At 38.7% G+C, this 20641-nt stretch overlaps 3 protein-coding genes across 3 annotated transcripts; all 3 read right to left on the reverse strand.

Annotated features, from left to right (window-relative positions):
* Positions 1 to 3250: 3250 nt before the first annotated feature.
* On the reverse strand, positions 3251 to 5848 carry arl3a (ADP ribosylation factor like GTPase 3a). The gene is made up of 6 exons (XM_079473863.1): positions 5743 to 5848; positions 5103 to 5246; positions 4766 to 4882; positions 4634 to 4684; positions 4222 to 4407; positions 3251 to 4071 (listed from the first exon to the last, which is right to left on the reverse strand). Exons 1-6 carry the CDS (start codon positions 5743 to 5745, stop codon positions 4024 to 4026), a joined length of 549 nt encoding a protein of 182 aa, XP_079329989.1. The 5' UTR covers positions 5746 to 5848; the 3' UTR covers positions 3251 to 4023.
* An 11-nt stretch (positions 5849 to 5859) lies between these two features.
* Positions 5860 to 8056, reverse strand: npm3 (nucleophosmin/nucleoplasmin, 3). Its single transcript, XM_079473864.1, has 5 exons — positions 7832 to 8056; positions 7518 to 7603; positions 7301 to 7420; positions 7122 to 7215; positions 5860 to 6981 (listed from the first exon to the last, which is right to left on the reverse strand). The coding sequence occupies exons 1-5, from the start codon at positions 7902 to 7904 to the stop codon at positions 6857 to 6859; spliced, it is 498 nt and encodes a 165-aa protein (XP_079329990.1). The 5' UTR covers positions 7905 to 8056; the 3' UTR covers positions 5860 to 6856.
* Positions 8057 to 8757: 701 nt separating this feature from the next.
* On the reverse strand, positions 8758 to 19783 carry oga (O-GlcNAcase). The gene is made up of 16 exons (XM_079472656.1): positions 19012 to 19783; positions 18788 to 18839; positions 18606 to 18703; positions 18388 to 18518; positions 18128 to 18299; positions 17950 to 18048; positions 17584 to 17868; positions 17280 to 17438; positions 16585 to 17207; positions 15950 to 16124; positions 13012 to 13097; positions 11968 to 12072; positions 11552 to 11643; positions 11265 to 11457; positions 11022 to 11181; positions 8758 to 10576 (listed from the first exon to the last, which is right to left on the reverse strand). Exons 1-16 carry the CDS (start codon positions 19169 to 19171, stop codon positions 10440 to 10442), a joined length of 2727 nt encoding a protein of 908 aa, XP_079328782.1. The 5' UTR covers positions 19172 to 19783; the 3' UTR covers positions 8758 to 10439.
* Between the last annotated feature and the right edge of the window lie 858 nt (positions 19784 to 20641).

The raw sequence follows: 20641 nt of genomic DNA on the forward strand, positions 1-20641 counted from the left end.
TATGTTGTGAATCTTATTATCGGCACTTCAATCCCTAAAGCCAGGGAGGATAATCCGAAATCCCGCTTAGGTCCTGTGAGGTGATGCCTGGAGCTACAGGGTCAGGAGAGCGACCGGGACTGTGGGTGTTTGGAGGATTTTGTTCACCCAAAAATGAACATTATTTTCTCATTTGTTCACATCGGTCTGCAGAACACAAAAGTAGATATTTCAACAACATTGGACCCTATTGACTTCCATCACATGGACACAAAATATCTTCTTTTATGTATTAAATTACTAGGTAAATACAATTATTATTATGACTCACAACTGCATAAATTCATCCGCTTTAGTGTCAAGGCTTACAGGAAACACTGTGCGTGTGTTTTCAAGCTGAATTCCCAGGCCCCAGTGTTAATCATTTGGAGATACTCAGGTAACAAAGAAAACGGCCAGAGGAGCAGATTTCCCCCCCCGTCTCCCGTTACAGGAATATGAACCCAGAGGATCACTGTAACATTCGCTGACCTGTGTGGATGTTCTTTGATTAGACTGAGGGTTTTGGAAATAGAAGTGTGATGTGTCATAGGAAGAGATGGATAAATGTGCATGGTTTCAGCCCTGCTAATGCATGCAGCAGCTGCACAACAGCTGACACACTCCCGGCGAAACAACGGCAGTAAAACACACCTTCATTGAGGCCCCTGCACAGAGGAATGCACACACACACACACACACCACACATTCGGCAGCCATGGTAACGCACAGCTGTCAAGTTCATCAGGCCACACCCTGGTGAACATGAGCAAATACACACCAACGAGATGAAAAACGGATGAGCTGACACAGGAGAACATTCTCTCCTCATTCTTTCTCTCTCTCTCACACACAGACATGAGCAAACTTGCTATAGCTCAAGCAAAACGATGGCACACTTCTGTGAAGTATATAGCCATTCAAGCAGAAACACTTAATATGATTGTGTAAGGCGAACGCAAGATGACATAATCTCATTACTCGCGACGGATGAGATGTTCACTCCTGTTCTGTCTCTTTAAATGAGGAACAATTCCAGGTAATCTATGTCATCAATATTCACATTGAAATATTGGACCATTCATTTACTGTAATTGTTGTAGATTACTGTGTCTGTGTAGTTATGATTCATCGTAGGCCAGTGAGATTACTGAAACGCAACTGAAGATTTGTTGGGAAATTGAATTGGGAAATGGTGTCAGCAGGATTCAATATCCACATTTTTGTGTAACAAAGAGAGAGAGAGTTCACACTTGAATACTGGCTATTCCATTTTAGAAGACCTAATTTAACAAAATATTTGTTATGGAAGATCAAATAATATATGGACACATAACATGTACGGACATATAGGTTTTAAAAATATTGTGTTGTTGTGAACATTCACTTCTGGTCATACAGTTTAGAAGACTTGCTTACTAATTCATATTGTTTTTTACATTTTAGTGTAGTACTACTAAGTAATTGTAAACTCGAACCTGTCAACCTGTGGAACAACACAAATGTAACTATAGGAATAATGTTGACTAATATACAAAAATAAATCAAAACTGTTAGATATATTATCAGAAAAACTTTTTAGAATTTGCAAAAATGTCCTTTTTGCATGTTATCAACACTCTCAATTGCTTTTTAAACAATATTAAAAGTTCTCATCTATTCTGGTCTCATATTGGCTACTCTTTCTTCATTATTCAAAGTCGTCTTTTCCTTTTAAATAAAGTTTTAAGGCTAATTCACACTGATCAAACAAACACCAACAAACTTAATTGATCCAACAAACACCAACAGCGGTTTCACACCGATCCAACAAACTTCAACAAATTTGTTTGCTGGATCAGTGTGAATAAGCCTTAAGTTTTTATCACGGATATCAAACAACAGCATGATAAACCATAAACTGATATCCCGACTTATGACAACACCAGAAGTTCATCAAACTTGTGCACATTTCAGTCCATTTAAGGCATCTAAACATAAATGCTAAAATATTTTTTGTTCTAAACCTTTTGACAGGTAGTGTATACGTTTCGATATAACCCAGAAAGTGTCCATGAACCTGATTTAGGAGTGAGCGGTATGGTCTCAATGGCAAACGACACACCTCATCATCACCATGTCCTTCACAGTCCAGGTGGTCCATTTGGAGAGTTCTGGTAGGGTGTCATTCAGGGGACAAACTCTGAAAAAACAGCCAATGCCTGCGCCTCACTGTCTGATCTGTGAATGAAGATGTTGAAAGCCCCATGGCAAAAAAAACCACTCTGTGCTTTAAGAATGTACTGTTTACAGAGTGCTTGAACTGAGAACGTAAGCAAGCATAAATCATCTCTCAGTTTATTTCTGCCAATAACAGACTTTTAGGAATTCACATGAATTTCAGTTACAAAGATCAAGGTATTGATTTCTGAGAACTATGCTAAGGTGCATTGCAGCTCCAGGGAAAGAATGTGTGCCGTTACAAAAGCAGCAAGTCTCTACACATTTAACAGTTCTGACATGACCATAAAGCAGCTGGAGAAGTTGCCATAACAACGCAGGATTTGACAGAGGTGTGACATTAGCCCCCTCCTCTGAGTGGGGAAGGGAGCCCCAGTGGACCACAAGGTCAGGGCAATATCACCTGCCAATGTCTCTCTTTCTTTCTTTCTTTCTTTCTTTCTTTCTTTCTTTCTTTCTTTCTTTCTTTCTTTCTTTCTTTCTTTCTTTCTTTCTTTCTTTCTTTCTTTCTTTCTTTCTCAATAGATTGATCGACAGACACAGAACCTGGTGCTGTGTTCATGTAGCTGACCAGAGCTGAAGTCACTTTACAGTCCATCATACATAATTGAAAGATTGCTGGTCATACTGGTCATTAAACATTGACAACATTGATCTACAGCATTCAAAGAAAATTAATTTCATTTTAAGATAAATGTGCTATAACATGATGTGGCTCAAAATCTAAATAAAACTAAACAAAAAGAATGTGACATTGGAGGCCGTTGAAACCATGGCAGAGTAAACGTGTCATAGCCAAAGGTGGCTTTTTTAGTGTATATACATATAGAGAGAGAATAAAAGATGACTGTGGAAAGAATGATAGACTGAAATAACGTTCTGAAACTAGGTGTCTCACTGAGATATTACTCAGTCTCTCATTTTGATCAGATAAACATCATACGATCGAGTGGACAAAGCACCCAAAACCCTCATAAAACCCACAAGCACAAAAATGTAAAACAAAGATACACACCTTTTAAAACGTCTCGTTTAATTTGGTATAACAGACGGAACAAACAAGACATGATTAAAAATCTTTAGAGGCTATAAACAGTTTTGCTACAGCACCACCTGCTCTAAACTCATTTCCTGTTTGTAAAAGAGATCTTCTAACTGTTCATTTACAAGGACATTGTGTGAAATTAATGCTTTTGCCCTCATAAATACAAAGAACCTCTTCTTCAACAACCAGATGCTTAAGCTTGTTAAACCTGTTACAAGCACACCTGTCAACTAAGACTGGGTTGACTGCTTTGCCATGTGATTTAGCTCTACATTCATCCCTCAGATAAATATTTGACAGCTTGGCTTTCATACCATTGCGGTTCAAGCCAGCCAAAGCAGACACAGGGAATGCAAGTAATCCTTTCTCTTTTTAATGCAACAGTCTGTAATAAAATCTAGCATAGTATAAAACATCTACAACAAACAAGACTAAGAAATCCATGATGTGGAAAAATATATTCCATGTGTTCCAAGAATTGATGCCAAACTAGATCTAACACACGTACAACTTCAGTGGTTGACTGTAATATTATAAAGAACAACGTGCTATTGCACAGTGTTTACAGAGAGAATGGTGATATGTTAGGTGGCCCCCAATGGGTTAGGGTCAGAAACATTCCCTTAACATTGCAAGCTGGCATCGGGGTTCACCTTCATTTAACAAGCTGGAAGAGAACCCACACAGCCCACAGAGCTTTTCACATTCTCTGGATCGGCGAACAGAAGGAGCTAGAGTCACTACTTCTTCTTTGCAGTAACATTCTTGCAGACCCAATTCATGCCGTCCTGAATGAAGAAAATACATTGTGTAAAAATGCCAAATACGGTTTCATGGTGCATTAAAATACATTATCACTGTAGCAATTTGAAGGTTTTCTTCAAGGTTTTCATGTAGGTGAAAACAAATAAAGAGTGAACGAAGATAGATGAACTCACTTGAACTCCCTCTCCTGTAAGAGCGGAGCAGGACTGGATTTGCCACATGCGGTCCCGAATGGTGTGCAGGTTTAAGCCTTCAGCGATCTCAGACGCTGGAGCCGCTGTCAGCAGGTCTTGCTTGTTGGCAAAGATTAAAACGGGTACGCCACTGAGTTTCTCCTCGTCCAGTAGCTCAGACAACTCCTGCACAACACACAATATTTCAGATTCAGGTGTGTCATTCAATAAAACACTTCATTCGCAGTCACTGTGATGACAGAAATGCATATTAAGAAAGTATTCGCGTTGTACATCAATTATGCAATTTTAATCATTACAAAACATAAATATTGTACAAATCCTGCAAGTGGTTTATAATAAAGACACCAATCAATGATCAGTATATTTGCTATACAGACAGATTTTATACCTGTCCTGTTTCTTCAATTCTCTTCCTGTCTGCACTGTCTATGACATAAATCTGAAATGCAAAAACATAAGAGCGTCAAAAATAAGGTAAAGCAAATAAGGGATCTCTACTTATATCTTTCAAAGATCTCACAAGCACGTCTGTATTTTCAAAGTAGTTTCTCCAGTACGGCCGAATCTTCCTCTGGCCTCCAATGTCCCAGACATTCAGTTTGAAGCCCTGAGACTGCACACTCTTAATGTTAAAGCCCTGGCAGGGACAAAGGAACACAAAGTTACTGTAAGGTTGTACTGCGATTAAGAAAAATAAGAATGAAATCAAATATGTTATTGATCTACATTCATGCAAATGATCTGTTAATGAACTGTAAAGCGCACTTCGAAAAACTGTTGCTTTTCATTTTTGGCTATTGTCATCAACATTTTTGATAAAGAGCACAATAGACGATGTGAAATACAACGTGCGCTACCTGTGTTGGTGTGATGTGACTGATATCTTCAGAGGCGAGCTGTTTAAGAAGTGTTGTTTTCCCACCATTGTCTAATCCCAGGAGCAGAATACGGACCTCCTGGTCAGGAGCACTCTTTAGTTTTCTAAGGATTGACAGCAAACCCTGGAATAAAATGACATTGCTCAATAACCAGAACATTTATTGAAATACAAAACCAAACTAGAAGGAAGGGAAAACATTATCTTTCATTCAAGAACGCCATCAAAGCTCAAGAAAAGCATTTGAGATCATGGCACCTATATAGAAACCATTGCATTTAATCCAACCAGAAAATATAGTATATTATATATTATAAATGTAGCCATCTTTGACACAGGTCTCCTGGCATACCGGATACATCGAAATCGGATTAGGTTACAAAGTTTGTGTAGTGTTTACATTATGATGGGACTAAATCTTTTGCCTTTCGAGAAAAAATAAACGTGACACAAATGAGACTTAACGCCGCCGAGCTTAAAGAGACAAAGCAGCTACTGGTGCTAATACTTAAGTGTTCATGAACCCAATACTGACTGAACACGACGGGTATTTCCAATACGTTGTTACATTTTTAATTGTTTAAAAATAGACACGAGACTAGAGGCAGATAACTTCTCACCATCTTGATATTCTCCGGCTATCTTCCGAGACGCCGCCGAGGGTTACTAGGGGGAGTTAGGTGACGTCACTGACTATAGGCGTCATGTTAAAGGAACCGCAGGAGAAAAACGGAATGGAAACAGGTAGTGTTTTTATGAAAGCTAAAATGGCATTATAGCTGTGCATGTGTACATTATATAATAATAATTATTTCTCTAGTTTATTTACAAATACGTTGACATTTCATTTAATAGTTTTCTAATGATAAGAACATTATCTTAGTTCATTTGGAAGATGCTTAAAAGAAATCAAAAGCATGAATTTCTCTTCACAATATTTTCTGCTGAATTGACCGACACATTTATAAATGAGCTTGTTTATTAAAACAGTAGAAACAGGCATTGACTCTACTAAAACAATTTTATTTACAGAATCCGTAATTTTTTCTGTAAAAATACAAAAATGGCAACCATGGGAGTTCTTTACAACTGATCTCAACAAACACCCCATCAAAAACCCTGATTTTGTCAGTCCTTCAAAAACAGACAAGGATTTAAAACCTCAAAAACTGAGTCGAAAAGTTACATACTTTGCTTTAAAAAGAAAAACAGTGGAGAACAATGCTGGTGCTTTTGCCCAAAAGCAGATGCAGACTGTAATGACAGCTTTCACAGCTGGAATCAAGATGTTTTATTGTACACCGTCACCGCTGTGCATTCAATAGCATCTAATAAGTGTGGTAATAGCGGGGATAGTACATCTGGAGGTCACATGGCTCAGGGATTGGACAGGACTGTGATTTCAATCCCCGTGTCACACCTAACTGGGACTGGAGGCTGGGATGTTAGCAGCCCAGTTCGTTCGACAATGCAACCACAAATCAGTTAAAGCAGAGGGTTTTAAAACTTGTACACATGTGTAACAATAATAATTCACATTTTTTTTTAAACACGAGGCATCGCTTAAGTCAAATGTTCATGGAGCTGACTTCATGGAGGCTTTAACCCTTTTCTAGCTATTTAAACTCTGAAAGAACATAAACGGACAAAATAGCCACTCTCCATCAATATCATAGAAGAACATTAAATCTAAAATCGTATAAAACGTATAAATCGAGTTACTATAAAATTAGATTAAAGCTTCTGCTTTTTCTTTGCTGGTTTGACCAAGGGCATTTCCTCTTCGCTATCATCCTCTTCCTCCTCCTCCTCCTCCTCATCATCATCATCTGACATTTCAGACTCTTCATTCTCTGTGGCTGAAAGGGTGGAAGAATAATGAAATGAGCACTCGGAATATATATTTATTATAATATACAAATAAATATCAAAAACAATGTATTGTCGCAATAAAAGGAAAGACTTTATTGGGAATCAAATAGAACGTTTTATAACTCACCAACTAAATGTAGCCCACTGACAGTCACTGGTCCAGATCCAGATTTCAGGCGTAGTGTGACAGGAGCCATCAACTCAAACTCCCCTAGGCTTATCTGAGTGAAAACAAATTTAAAAGACCTATAATAATCTACAAAAGTAACATGTAGAGACACAATAACTCTGGTATTCATACTTTACCATGGGCAAACAGGAAATGTGAAGATTTGCTAGTGGCACTGATATTTTCTTTCCCTGATGATTCATAGCGGTCACCTCCACCACGTTATTCTCCTCTTTGGCACCATTAGCAAGACATATCTAATGGTTTGAGAACAATTGTAAATGACCATGACACACATCATAGTCTAGACCCGCAGACTTCTGAGAGCTATTATGATCGTAATATTGTACGAACCGTTCTCAGCTCCAGAAAATGTTCCACATCATCATCTTCATCTGCCTGAAATGTGTAAAATGGAGCTTCAGAGGACAGCTGACAACCTACAGGATTACAAAAACAGCATTTAAGCATAAGAGTCACACAACAAATACTTAAATGTCACCATTAAAAAATACACACATATACATATATAAATAGTCACATTATTGAACATTAACGATTACAACTAATAAAGAAAATAACTGACTACTGCAGTTAACCTATCCCACGTGTGTGCTGTTAGCAAATCTTCAAAGCATGCAACACAAACTTATGAGAACTGATCTTACTGAACACATAGCTTTCCAATCGTGAGCGCGAGCCCACCTCACAGTCCGACACTTCGTCGTCCACAAACGACATAATTCTTCAAACGTAAGTAATATTAATTCAATGGATACTGGAATGTGCGGTTCAGGTCGCGCTTTCAAAACACATGTGACGAGTACTACGCGAGGAATGTCGCAGGAATCATGACGTCATCAACACAGGGACGTTGAAGTGAATTGTAGATCGGTTTCATATCAAAGAATGTGCGGTTTTCTGAGTCACTATGCACAAACAAAAACAAGTCTAAGTTTTAAAACATCTCTTTTAATAAAATAAATACGGGATAGATCATTTGTATTATCTGGTAAATAAATGTATATTTATATAATATGCATAGGCCTACTGTGTAACAATATTGTTTATTTGTTTTCTATTTTCTTTTATGTGGTGGGATCTGGTATCCCCCTGTATGTTGTGTTGTATGCTATTTGAAAGCAAAATAAAACAAAACAGTAAGAAACATACCATGGAATGCCGTAGCCTACTGTATTTTTTACTTACTTAATATTAGAATAATGGTTAAATATTTTAAACAAAAGTAGATTTCTGAAATCCCCACGACTATTTCTTATATTGGAAAAAATAGTATTTTTTCTTACAAGCTATACCAAATATGAAGAATCTAAATGCTTTTGATATTATATGAATTATTGCTTTTTTCTCTTTTTCTATTATTATGTGCTTTTTGATTTCAATGTTTTAAGACTTATGTCTTGTGTTTGGATGCCTCTGTTGTATTTTAAACTTTCTATTCTTTAATAAAAAAATGGTGGATAGGTGACTGCTCTTCACAATTTATGATCGGGCACGCGGACTGAAAGCACACAGGCATTACTGATCACACTTGTGTTATGATATTTTTATGATCCATAAGGAGTTTTTCTTTCACTCATTCAGTCCGATTTACGGAATTTTTTTATTTAACATTTTAATAACCATCTTAATTACATACAAACCTTACAGAAATAACAACTATATTACATACACATAATCATAATTACAACAAGGTACAGAAAGGCATTGTATATAACCTAAAAAAAAAAGCCCTTAACATTACATTTGATGAATCAAAAAGCAATGAGCCAAGCAAGGCATTCTGACTGCCATACAAATAAACAATAGCCATTTTTTGAGAGTACAATGCCCCTTTAATTTGGGGGTGAATATTGAAAACGTTAAGGCCCAAATGGTTGGCCCATCACAAGCACATAACTATTTACATTTTTTTCTGAACCCAGGCATTATTTGCATCATTACATACAGGAATCTATGGAAGTGATTTGTGCTCATGGTTATTTAGGGTAATATAAATGGTAAAACTATTATTTCTAATTTAGATAAAATAATACAACTAAGTTTAATCAGTATTGAGAATATTATGTATAATACATGTGGACAAGTATTATTGACATAGGAGTTGTTTGCATTTTAGAGTGTACATTTCTCAGAAAGCCAATTACAAAAAAAGGTGGTGCTTTTACACGTGAACAAAAAAGACAGATCTTCATTTAGAAAGGCAATGAAGGGAAAAATCAAAGATACTGTGGCTTCATTGAAGTTCTTTTTCTGATCATCTTGGTTGAAAGTTTACTTAAAGGCTTTCAATTGTGTGATTTTTAAAATACCTGATGTCATATTTAGGGTATATCTCAAATTATAATACACCACTTTTAACTTAAGGGTAAAGCTTATTAACAAATTACAAGTGAGGGTGTAAAGTAACCAAAAGACATTTTAACACAAAATAAAACTTTTCATTAGAAAATACACATGCCAAAGGCTTCCACAAAATCATATCTCATGCAGCTTTAATGAACAATAATGGTAACTGTTCTCACTTCTGCCAATTCAAATGTTCAGATTGCCTGTTTTCTGATTAATTAAGCAATATACCATACTTTAAAGGATACCTTTATGGTTCTGAACTCTAAATATGAGCTCACTCGCACTGCACCTGGAAAATTGCAGAATTGATTCCATTGTTCTGAAAAGCAATAACACAAACCCTGGCTGTTCAACAACCTCATTTTAGATTATTGCTAGAACACTGTAAAGTGTTGAAATGAACTAATTAAAAATAGTCAAGTGATGAAAGAGTAAGGTTGAACTTCTCATATGAAGTAATGGCAAGTTTTAGCCTGGAGAATCTATACATGTCAACTTAAACATGCACATGTGCTGAACACAAACTGCCGCATCTAAGAGATCAAGCATGTTTAGTGGCACTCGGCCAGCTCAAGCTACTCTTGCAGGCTCAAACTTCAATTCTTTACCATTTGTCGTGCCCGTCCACACACACAAATGTGTGCATATATACTCACCTGCAAACTCTTTTAATCACACCACCACTGACTGGCAAAGAACAATATCTATGAGCAGCACCTACACAATTCTAGAAGTGCATTCAGCATAATTAAATGAAACGAGCTACCATAACAGAGTCGCTATGACAAACATTTGATTGTTTTATGAACAGGCAGCAAGATTTCTGGACCTTAAAGGTGGGCCAAAGCTTTGTGCAGTTTTTGGAGGCTCCTATGTGTGATGGTTTTTCTAGGCAGCTCAGATTTACAAACTTCTCCCCATTAAAATAACGTCTTTTGGGAATCCGTCCATTTTGGCAACTTCAAAGCAACCGAGCTTACTATAAAAGTCCAACATTCTTTTGTCCATCTGTCGGACTTCACAGAAAGCACCAAGTGAGCCTGAAAATCAAGAAGAAAATGTTTAGAAATAAATCACTGCTACTTTTTATGGCATCCTAAGGCAGAGACCAAGGTAATATATCCATTTAGTGAAAATGCTAATCCAACACTTAAAGAAAACATTTATCAGATAACACTATTTAGATTTAATGAAAGCATGTTCTTGATATGGACTCCAGCATGATATAAAAATGTTCTTACTAGTGTGCTTTACTCGAAACAAGAAAATCTGAGCGTTTCTGCAGAAGTTAACATGGCTAACGTATCAATTTGCGCATTTAACCTCAGAATTATCTAGAATCTTCCTATTCTAATTAAATCAAAATTTTACTTAAAAATGATTGATGCTTTTTTCTGTCATAACATTTACTTTTTCAATCTTAAAACTTCTAAATCCCCGCCTCCTTGTGTTAACACACCGGTCACACAGAGTATCGCAACTTACCATTGGCTTTTAGCGATGAGAGGAGACAACCCATCATACTCTTGGCAACACTTGGGTCGGTAACCTTTGCATGAATGTCCACTTTAATGAGTGATGGGAAATTACTGAGGAATGATTCTGGCAAAACCTCCTCCTCCTCATGGAAGCTTAGCATCATTTTCTATAAAACAATTACAATCACTGTAAACACTTTATGAACTGATTTGATATGCAAGTAAAGTAAAATGTAGAGTGGACTCTAACCTCAGCCTCTGACAGGTCCTTCTCCGTGTCTGGCTTGTTGTATTTCTCCTGCATGAATGGTATCCAGCTAACCTTGCGTTTCTTCAGGAAAGGTTTGACATCCACGGTGCCCAGAGCATAGCCACAAACCCCTTCCTCATCTTCGAGTACAAAGCCGTAATCTGGGCTGATTGTTAGAAAAACCCCCACTAACCTGTGGTGAAGATGGGACAAACATCAATTTTAATTTTAGAATAAAATAACAATCAACACAGAGTAAATTGGATAGGAAGAAGCTCAAACTGCACCTGTCTCCAATTAGGTCTGGTGACTCATCTGTGAAAGAAATGCCCTCACAGCTCTCAGTGAACATCTCCTTGCAGATCTTATAGACAGAAGACTGAGGGTAGAGAAAGAAGAAAAGCAGCGTGTGAAGGCATCTGACAGCTCTCGTTCCACATAGTGTGATCCTTCTAAAGACTAACAGGTGGACCAGACTGCTGTTTCAGCAGAATAGTTCAGATCATTCTGCAAATAAACCTAAAAGCAGAGCTTAAACTGGGACACCTCTGCTGGGAATACCAGCAGCCAACTGAAACTTGTTTAAGATGTAAAACATCTAGTTTTCAAACTACAGGAGACAAGAGATGGCTTTACTGAACGCAAGGCAAATTATAACGTACGTAAAATGTACAATGGATAAAAGTGTCGATGCAAAGCCTACCTCATCCTTGGGAAAGTAAGGCCTTATGGAATAGATTTTTGAAGTGGGCATTGATGGTGGTGGCTGGTAGAAAAGATCATTTGCCCCATCAATTGGCAACAGTCTCTGTGAAGATCAAAGCAAAAGTGTAGTATATTTTAGTACTCTTCTATATTAGTTAGTGAACTGCTACTGAAACGTCAGCCTGAGTTTACCTGCTCCAGCTGCACACACACACCAAACCGGCATTAAAACAAATGCTTTGACAAATAAATGTGCTTGTCTGGTTGGTCAGTGTACAGCAAGAGCATGTAAACAGCATATCTATCATCAACGGTTCATTTTTCTACGCGTGCCTTTTTTCCCCACGAGAAACCAAAATGTAACGAAAGTGCGCAGGCTTGGTCTGAGAAAGGCTTTGCTGGCTAAAGGAGATGCTCCTTTCACGCTCTTTTGTTTCGCTGCGCAAGAACTTCCTGTTGAGAAAAATAATGATGCTGGCGCGCAGATCAAAACTCCATGACCAAATCCTTCCAGTTTCAAACCTCACATTTATTTGTTTTAAAATGGCTGAATAGTTAAATGAATAGTTGCGAGATGTTAAGAATTGAAGGACCAGATCGATAACAAATAATTTGTTCATGGAGCTTTATGCAGGCAGATTCGCAGTCGCACGCGCAGGCGTAGTGTCGCAGCCGCATGCGCAGACAAAATGTGAGGATAATTTAGCGCTGTATCCTGCAAAGAAACCAGATGTCATAAAATAAAATCTAGCCATGTTGCGCTGTCGCAGGCGCAAGAGGAAAAGCAGCATCTCATTTGGGCAGTTGCTGAAAGAAATCCTAATTGATTCTGGGTTAGAAAAAACCAACACCCCAACCACTGGATCTTACTGTAGACTTTAGACCCGTTACAATTTAAACTTCTTCTTTAAAACACCCTTCATATACAGCTACTCACAGCTCACCTTTAACAGACCAACCCGTAGCATTTTGCAGCCATACCAACATCTCAAAAAAAAAAAATCTTCTTGCAACATTGTGCTGGTAATTCAATATTGGATACCTGGAACTCTCCTGCTAGACCGCCCCTAAAGGCCCAGGGCTCTTGGTCGCCACTTAAGAACTGTGTTGATGACTGTCTACGACACCCTGTTGAGATCAGATCCAAGCGGAAAACATGTGAGGGGCTTTCTGGCATAATGAGGGGGAAGGGGTATAGGGTAGAGGTGTCTTATTTCCAAACGACGCAATTAAAAATAAACGCAGACACTAAAAAAACTACACCTCAGCGTTAATTGTGAAAAACTTTTGCCAGTTTAACAATACGTTGACAGAGGGCTTACACTGACAGCAATGCCTGATTCAGGCACATAACTTAAGCAGTTTATTTTTCTAATTCTTTGTGAAATGTAGCGTTTATAATAAAGTGTGGTTACAATAAGGGACCTAGCACTGAACGTTACTGCGGTCCGATAAGACAATTACGAATCGCTGGATATACATTTTTGACAGCCTGTTTGGGGATTTTCTTGGTTGTGCGTCATCGGTTCGCTCGCTGGCACATAAGTAGCTTCAGCTGTGTAAGCCCTCTGAGTTCTAAACCTCATCTGAAGTCACATTTAGACCTATCTGCCTTGTCACATGACTAAGGAGCTTTCCACCATTGTAAACGCTTCATTAATAAAAGCTTATCATTTGGCATGCTTTTTAAAACCTGTACCTTTCACGGGCAAATTACAAAAAACAACACCCCCTTTTTACACACACGTCCATTTTTGGCACCTGTTTGCTCCTACGGTGATATCAAAGATAAAACCGGGTGCTTTTTCTTGCCACCAAGCAGCTACCCCGCTTAATTTCGCAATGGAAGAATTAATTAACTTCTAGATATTTTAGCAGTACCAATGTGAGGGGATGAGATCTCAGCGTCATGTAACAAGGCAAATGCTGCGCAGACACAGGAGTCAAACTTGTTTTCCTGTTTTCACTCAATTTGATCATACCTAACACACATCCGGCGATATGGCTGGACAAACATCACACGCTCCATCTGAGGGGAATTTTACCACTCCCATATCTCTTATTTTGGTATTATTATTATTATTATAAGCCCATTTTGTGACCAACCCGCTTACTAAGAAAGTTTGTTGTACTACAGGGGAGTGGTCTGGATTTTCCCCCAAGATGGTGCAGTAAAGCTGGTCTGAGCCACTTCAGTTGGGCCTACTGATAGAAACAAAATAATGTTAGAGTTGGCAGAGAAATAATAGGGGGGTTAAACATCTAACGCTTGAGCTATCGCTGCGCAAATGTGACTTCATCCGAAAACCCTTCCTTTTTTCCTGAGGCATTGAAAGATTATGTCAAGAAAAACAAAATGCACATCTACAAAACCAGCAAAAGAAAAAAAGGTAAACGCAGTTTCCAACGCACTGTCCATCGAACAGCAGTAGAAACTTGTGCTGAGGATTCTTCCATCTGTACATAATTAAGGGAAAAACAATAGAAGAGCTCGTTAGTAAATTGATTTCAGCACAACAGCAGTGAGGCGCTGACTGAATGCGATCGGCACTGCTTTGAACGGGGAGGAAGATCAGGCCTGGCTTGAAATTGACCAAGTTTCAGACACTCCATTCATATTAAGAGCGAAGAGTCCACACACAAAATTATTTTATTACTATAATTCCATTATAAATAGCACAGTTAAGTCTCTTCCTGAGAGCTGTGCAATGGGAATCCGGCATTGGGAGGGCCAATACTCAATGTTTTGATTCTTGTTTTACAGAACACACTTTTAACAACACAATTATTTAACACATACTTATATGTGGCATGCCAGTTTTGGTTGCTGCCTGCTGTGTTGCTTTGTTATAAGGCTGGACAGAAACCTGTGAATGAAATGGAGTTACCAAGGTAACCCAGGCCATGCTGGTGCCATAATTACTCAACCAACTTCCAACAAAAACCTCATTTAGACAAGAATCCATTACTCTAGCTGAACTGCAGCAATGACCGTAAGTCATATAGATACCCCACACAATAAAAAATTAGCCACCTAATGGAGAAGGTGCTTTCAGACTGCCCAAAGAAATAAAAATCACGTGATACTACATAGTTTAATGGAATAAAATGTTACTTTAAAATATGCTAAAAACAAGATATTCGGCCTAGACCAGTTCAGCTAGAGAAATGCATACAATGAAGTTGTTTGCGGAGTACAACAGAAAAGCATAATACGACCACTCTAACAGAGGGTCTATGGTATTAAAATGTCAATTACTGTTCATGATGCACCAGAATAGCCTTACACAGCTGCTTTGCGTTCAAAGTTCGCATGCGCGGAGCGCTAGGGCCTAAGGGGCCTACTTCCCTTCACGATCACACCCTTGATTGAAAGAGAAGGCAACGGATGTTGCCATGTTAATTCACAATGATACTTAATGCACAGCAAGCAGCAGCACCCACTCTGGCAACTCTGACCACAGCCAACCAATTACAATTCAGTCTACCATCTAGAGTGGCCTAGGGATTGGCTAGCAATGACGAAAGCATCCAGTCAGTGGAGGAAAACTATATTTACAAACAAAGAAATGAAATGTAACGGCGTAATCTAGATTTCACTTGCGTAAAAATCAAACTTTGCCCAAGAAATTTTTGTGCTGCGTAGAGCCGTTCATACCATAAGTGTGAACTGAATGTGATAAGAATTTAGCTGTATGAGTTTTTTGTAGAGAAGTGCTAATTTACGCTCTAGGGTCTAAAAATATGCGTTGCCATCCGCTTAAGGAGTCCATTTTTAGCACCTGAAATCTCACAGATGCCCCTACGAATCATGAAGTGTACATGCGAAAGCTTTACAGACTGATATGACACAAAGTGGTTTTACTATAGAGTTAACAGCACACAGTTTAATACTGTATAATGGTTATTGAAGTATTTCATGGGCTCAGTGTGGATAAAAAGCCTTGAGCAAAAACAAAGAGATGTGACGCTATACCTACCTAACCACTGAACAAATGATTTCACCATTGAGATGATACTCTTTATATCCCAGATATAGGGATACAGGTCATACAGAATGGTCCTGTTGGCAGAGTTGGAGAGTCTGGTGAACATCTGGATGACAGAGCAGCACATCTCTTCAAAGTTATCTGCTCTGGAATGCCATTCAGCTACCTGAGTAAACCAAATGGAGATAAAGTTCTCATTAGCATGCAATTCTCCTTTTTTATGCAACTCAGAAGCAACTGCTAAACACTTTTTTTTAACTACCAAAGTGTACATATTACAGTTATAAAGGCTCCACCAAGTGGTCTAAATAATTATTGCGTTTCCACCATTTTGTTTGACTGAAGATTTTTGATAGAAATGGAATGAATTATTGTTTTTATGCTCTTTACAAGAGCTGTTTTAGCCTATGAGATATTTTAGTAGAGTAAAACTCAAGTTCTGTTCTATTCTCTGAGAATTTCCAGATTTTCTGCATGGACTCATTTTCACAGCACATGGAAAACTGGAAATGTGTGATAAGGTGGCTTAATAAATAGCCACATATTAAAGTTAATGTGCCGCCCTATCCTTCACTGCTTTGGTTTTTGCAACAAGCTAAAAATGACCAATTAGTTTGCCATCTCACCTTCTCTGGATCCTTTCCTGTGGGGTTAACACTGTCAAAACTGTTATTGGCTCTCAACCAGTTAAACTCTTTCAGCATCTGTACTGCTTTTGGACCATGCTCATATGGCAGATAGAAAAGCTCAGCTAGCAGGGTGAGATCCTCCAGAGTAACCGGCTCTACTGTGAACAACGGTTTCTCATTAGGACCTGGAACAAACACTTCTTTATTGAGCTGATCATCAGTCTGCATCGGTGCGATGTCACTGCCTGAATCCTCCTGAATAGACATCTCTGGGGACTTGGACTCTGTCAGGCTCTCTTTATCAGTGTCCATGGGTTTGAGATCTTCAGACATCTTAGCCTTGACGATTTCCGTGAGGATCTGGTTGACGTTTTTAGCTTCCTCCACCTCGTCGTGTTTCTCTACAACCATCTCCATTGGTTCTTCATCTAGGTCCTTCTCCACCTCCACCTCCTCTTCTTTGCAGAGTATGTGTGGTTCGTCACCAAGAGGCACGGCTGGGATCATGATTGGCTGTTGGAAGACTGTGGTCACTAGAGTGGTAGAGCTCAGACTAGTTGCGTTAAGGGGAGGAGCGTCAATAGAAGTGCTTTTAGAACCACTGTGAGGTACCTGTCGGCCTGTAAAGAGAAGATTGTTACATCGACAAGCTGATTCCAAATGCAGAAACTAAACAAAGAACAAATGCTTACTGTTGTACTGATGAGGCACTCCAAATTCGCTCAGCCATTCAGAAAGAGCCAGCTTGAGTGCGATCTGTGGGCTGTAGAGAACATCTGTTTCTAGCTCCTCATCACTTCCCTCATTTTCCAACTTTATTTGAATCGAAACAGTGCTGTCTTCGCTGTCCGCTAAGAGGAGAAATCAAAAGGTATGAAGACTTTTTTGCAATAGGACAAGATTAAAAATATAGCCAATAATGCTGGTTTACACTACAATATAAAGATCTGAAATCGTTTTTTAAATAAACTGATCTTTTATTGAAGACATACTTACTCATGACAACATCTTTTCTCACTCCGTGCATGTTAGACTTATACCATGTGGCTAGTGTGTGAATGGCGACAAAATTGGACTCAAATTCACAGTTGGGGTTGGTAAGGACTCCCTTAAGCCGAGGTATGAGTTCTGATGACCTGCCCTTATAAGGCCCCAAAAACAGACGCTTCTGGTCATAATCATTGGCATGAATATTGTCCCAAATGACAGGGGCTCTCCTCAGAATCTTTGTAACTTCTTCAATAGATTCAACAGTTATGTCCTTTGAAACGACTTTCGGACCTGTCAAAAACAAAGGCAATGTAAAATACAAAGGAGACGTATAACTCCAACACAGAAGTCCCCTGAATAAAAACAGCATACCTGTCCACAGCACCTCAATTCCAGGAAGAAGCTTTTCACCAATTGTAAGCAGGTACGGCGATTGTGCCACATTTGGATAACAAAACGTGCCACAATATTCTTCAGAAAAGAAAATGTAGGTTATAGCAGTGGATAGGATAGAACTCCACATAAAAATGCATTGGTTAGGACTAGTTACCTGTGGGGCAAAATAGGAATATGTCGGGTTCTCCCAAATACTGGAAGATCTCATTGGTTATGGACAACTGCGCATGGGCAAAGGAGCTGAATACCTCCTTGTCAGCCGGACAAATGTTATGATCGATGTCATCAAACAGTAAGGCAAAGGACTTGCACCCAAAATGAGAGACCTGCATTAAAGACAGACAGGTGAAATGTAACAATTGTAAACCAGAATAACACTGAAGCTCACAGTGTGATGACTTGGTTCATTCTTACCTGGTCCAGTTTCCTTTTCAGTGTAGCCACTTCCTTTTGATTTGAGAATGTAATGTCCAGACCGGGGGAAATAGCATAGATGAACTCAATCCCGTGCTCTTTAGCAGCGCTTATTAGGGTTGTGAGTTGATCTTTAAAATAAATGGGGAACAAATTAACTCAAGACATACACAGCGCAACCAACCAAACCAAGTGAAAAGGCTTGACATGACAATCACCTGCTTCTTCAACAGAATACATCTCTCTCCAAAACATTCTGTGTTTGTAGTCATCTTTCGGGGCATATAGATATGTGTTCAATCCCCATTTCTGCTGCCTATTACAAATAAATCAAATTGATGCATTATGTTAATTTGAAGACAATACGAACCGTTACAATACATAAACATGTTTTTAATACCTCCTGAAAAGCTCTTTTCTTTGTTCCATTGTCCATGGCCGCCCATAGAAGCCTGTTAAACAAGTGGAACAAAAGGTTTTGACATGCGGCACACATTCCTGAACCACATGCTTCATGCAGTCAATGCAAACCCTCTTAAGGTCTATTCAAATGATTTTTTTTATTTAAACACTGATGGTTTCTTAATAGATTTAATAGCATTTCTGTTCACGCCGTTTGCTCACCCTCTACAACACCAGTGAGAAATTTTCGTCGGCCTGTTCTCTCAACTCCAATGCACGGCTCGTCCACTGGACCTTGCGTGTCCGCAACCGCTTCGTCTGGCACTGGATTTGCTTCACTCTCGGGCTGCGACGACTCAATGATTTTGTCTTTCTGGACCATCTTTACGTATGCACGTAACACTGCTGTTTAAAATGACGTTACTGGTTTAGACGTCAGCCAACGCTTTTCTACTACGGAAAAAAAATCGCCCGATTTGATACTGGGTTAGTAGGCCATGTTGGTTGGCACGGAATTCAATAGGATATAGACACTCCGCGTTAAACTAACGTTACTAGCAGACTTCACCGTTAAAAGACCACGCAGTCGTAGCGTGCACTCTTTATTGATAATACGATCAATTTCTGCTCGCCATTTAGAAAACAAATGAAAGCTTCTTTAAACGACAAGTTTGTCAGTGTCACTAGGCAGCCAACCAATTGGGCGATGTTTTCTCTGTGAACTGTCTTTGCGACAATGAATGCGTTACATCGTGTGCTAGAATTGAATAAACGACGATCAAGCGATCTGTTTGATGTTCGGAAAACGTCAGATATTGCAGCACGAACTAATCTGAATACTGTCAATGCAGCGCGACGTCCATCAATCGTGTTTAATTTTGCACTCTACGTCCCGTCAACCGTGTTTAATTTTGCACTCTTCTTCCTGTTTACACTTACTGCGCAGACTCAGAAAACCGGTTTGAACCAGTAGTGGACGGTTCGCGTGCGCCTGAAAGCAAATCCCTACCAGACCTCTTAAAGGGACAGCGAGCACATACACAGCTGAGGTCCAAAAACGATTTAATGCAGTCCGTGCCACTAACAAAACAAACGACTTCATAACTAAACAGACAGACTTACTGCAAAAAACACTTTATTATTTTCCACCGTACGCGTTTATGGCACTTCTGTGTAACAGGATGTGCAATGCAAAACTGTTTCTACGGTCTGCGCAGACGCAACTGTTATGCATGCTTAATTATGGTAGGCTGTGTATTAATCGAAGGACGGTTGAAAATAGAAATGTAGCACAAATAAAGCTTAATTTAATTGTCAATTTCAGGGACAATGGGACATGTTGAGACCTAAATGTGAATGGTTAAGACCAAAGTAGCTAATACTTTCGTTTCACCCCTCTATGTATCGCAGATGGTTCGTTCCGTTGTTTTTAGCGCTAGTTTCAGAGGATGTCGTGATTCAATCGTTTTATTTTACATTCATAGTCATTTGCTTTTTTATTGGTATTTTTAAAACATATTTTGTTTTAACAACTGCTATATTACACAATTTCTTTCCAAATACAGGCATGAATATATACATTTTAATGACAATTCTGTCATCATTTACTCACCCTCTTATAATTTCAAACTTAATCCTTTCTTCTGCAAAAAACAAGGCGGTAGAGGCCCAACGTTAATCTTTCACTTCTATTTTATGGACACAAACCCAAGACAAGGGGTAACTTTCCCCCTTTTAACCATTATTTAACAATATATATATTTTGTATGTTGTGTTAAGTCATATTGGTTTAAATTTCAAGAGGGTAAATTATGACAGAATTTAGTTTTTAGCTTAACTATTAAATTCTGTG

The sequence above is a fragment of the Barbatula barbatula genome, assembly GCF_947034865.1.
Source record: "Barbatula barbatula genome assembly, chromosome: 14".
Lineage (NCBI taxonomy): Eukaryota > Metazoa > Chordata > Actinopteri > Cypriniformes > Nemacheilidae > Barbatula > Barbatula barbatula.

Bases quoted from the DNA above. Each gene is read 5' to 3' on its own strand.
- npm3 (XM_079473864.1), bottom strand. From the start codon at position 7,904: ATGTCGTTTGTGGACGACGAAGTGTCGGACTGTGAGGTGGGCTCGCGC. The intron at 7,421-7,517 runs GTTCGTACAATA...TCAAACCATTAG, and splicing joins ATTTTCTGGAGCTGAGAACG to ATATGTCTTGCTAATGGTGC. The intron at 7,216-7,300 runs GTAAAGTATGAA...GTTTTCACTCAG, and splicing joins ACATTTCCTGTTTGCCCATG to ATAAGCCTAGGGGAGTTTGA.
- oga (XM_079472656.1), bottom strand. From the start codon at position 19,171: ATGGTCCAGAAAGACAAAATCATTGAGTCGTCGCAGCCCGAGAGTGAA. The intron at 11,458-11,551 runs GTGCAGTTTGAG...TCTTCACCACAG, and splicing joins CCAGACCTAATTGGAGACAG to GTTAGTGGGGGTTTTTCTAA. The intron at 10,577-11,021 runs GTAAGTTGCGAT...CTTGATTTTCAG, and splicing joins CTCATCGCTAAAAGCCAATG to GCTCACTTGGTGCTTTCTGT.
- arl3a (XM_079473863.1), bottom strand. The intron at 4,883-5,102 runs GTAGCGCACGTT...TGTCCCTGCCAG, and splicing joins GTCACATCACACCAACACAG to GGCTTTAACATTAAGAGTGT. The intron at 4,072-4,221 runs GTGAGTTCATCT...TTCTTCATTCAG, and splicing joins TTACAGGAGAGGGAGTTCAA to GACGGCATGAATTGGGTCTG.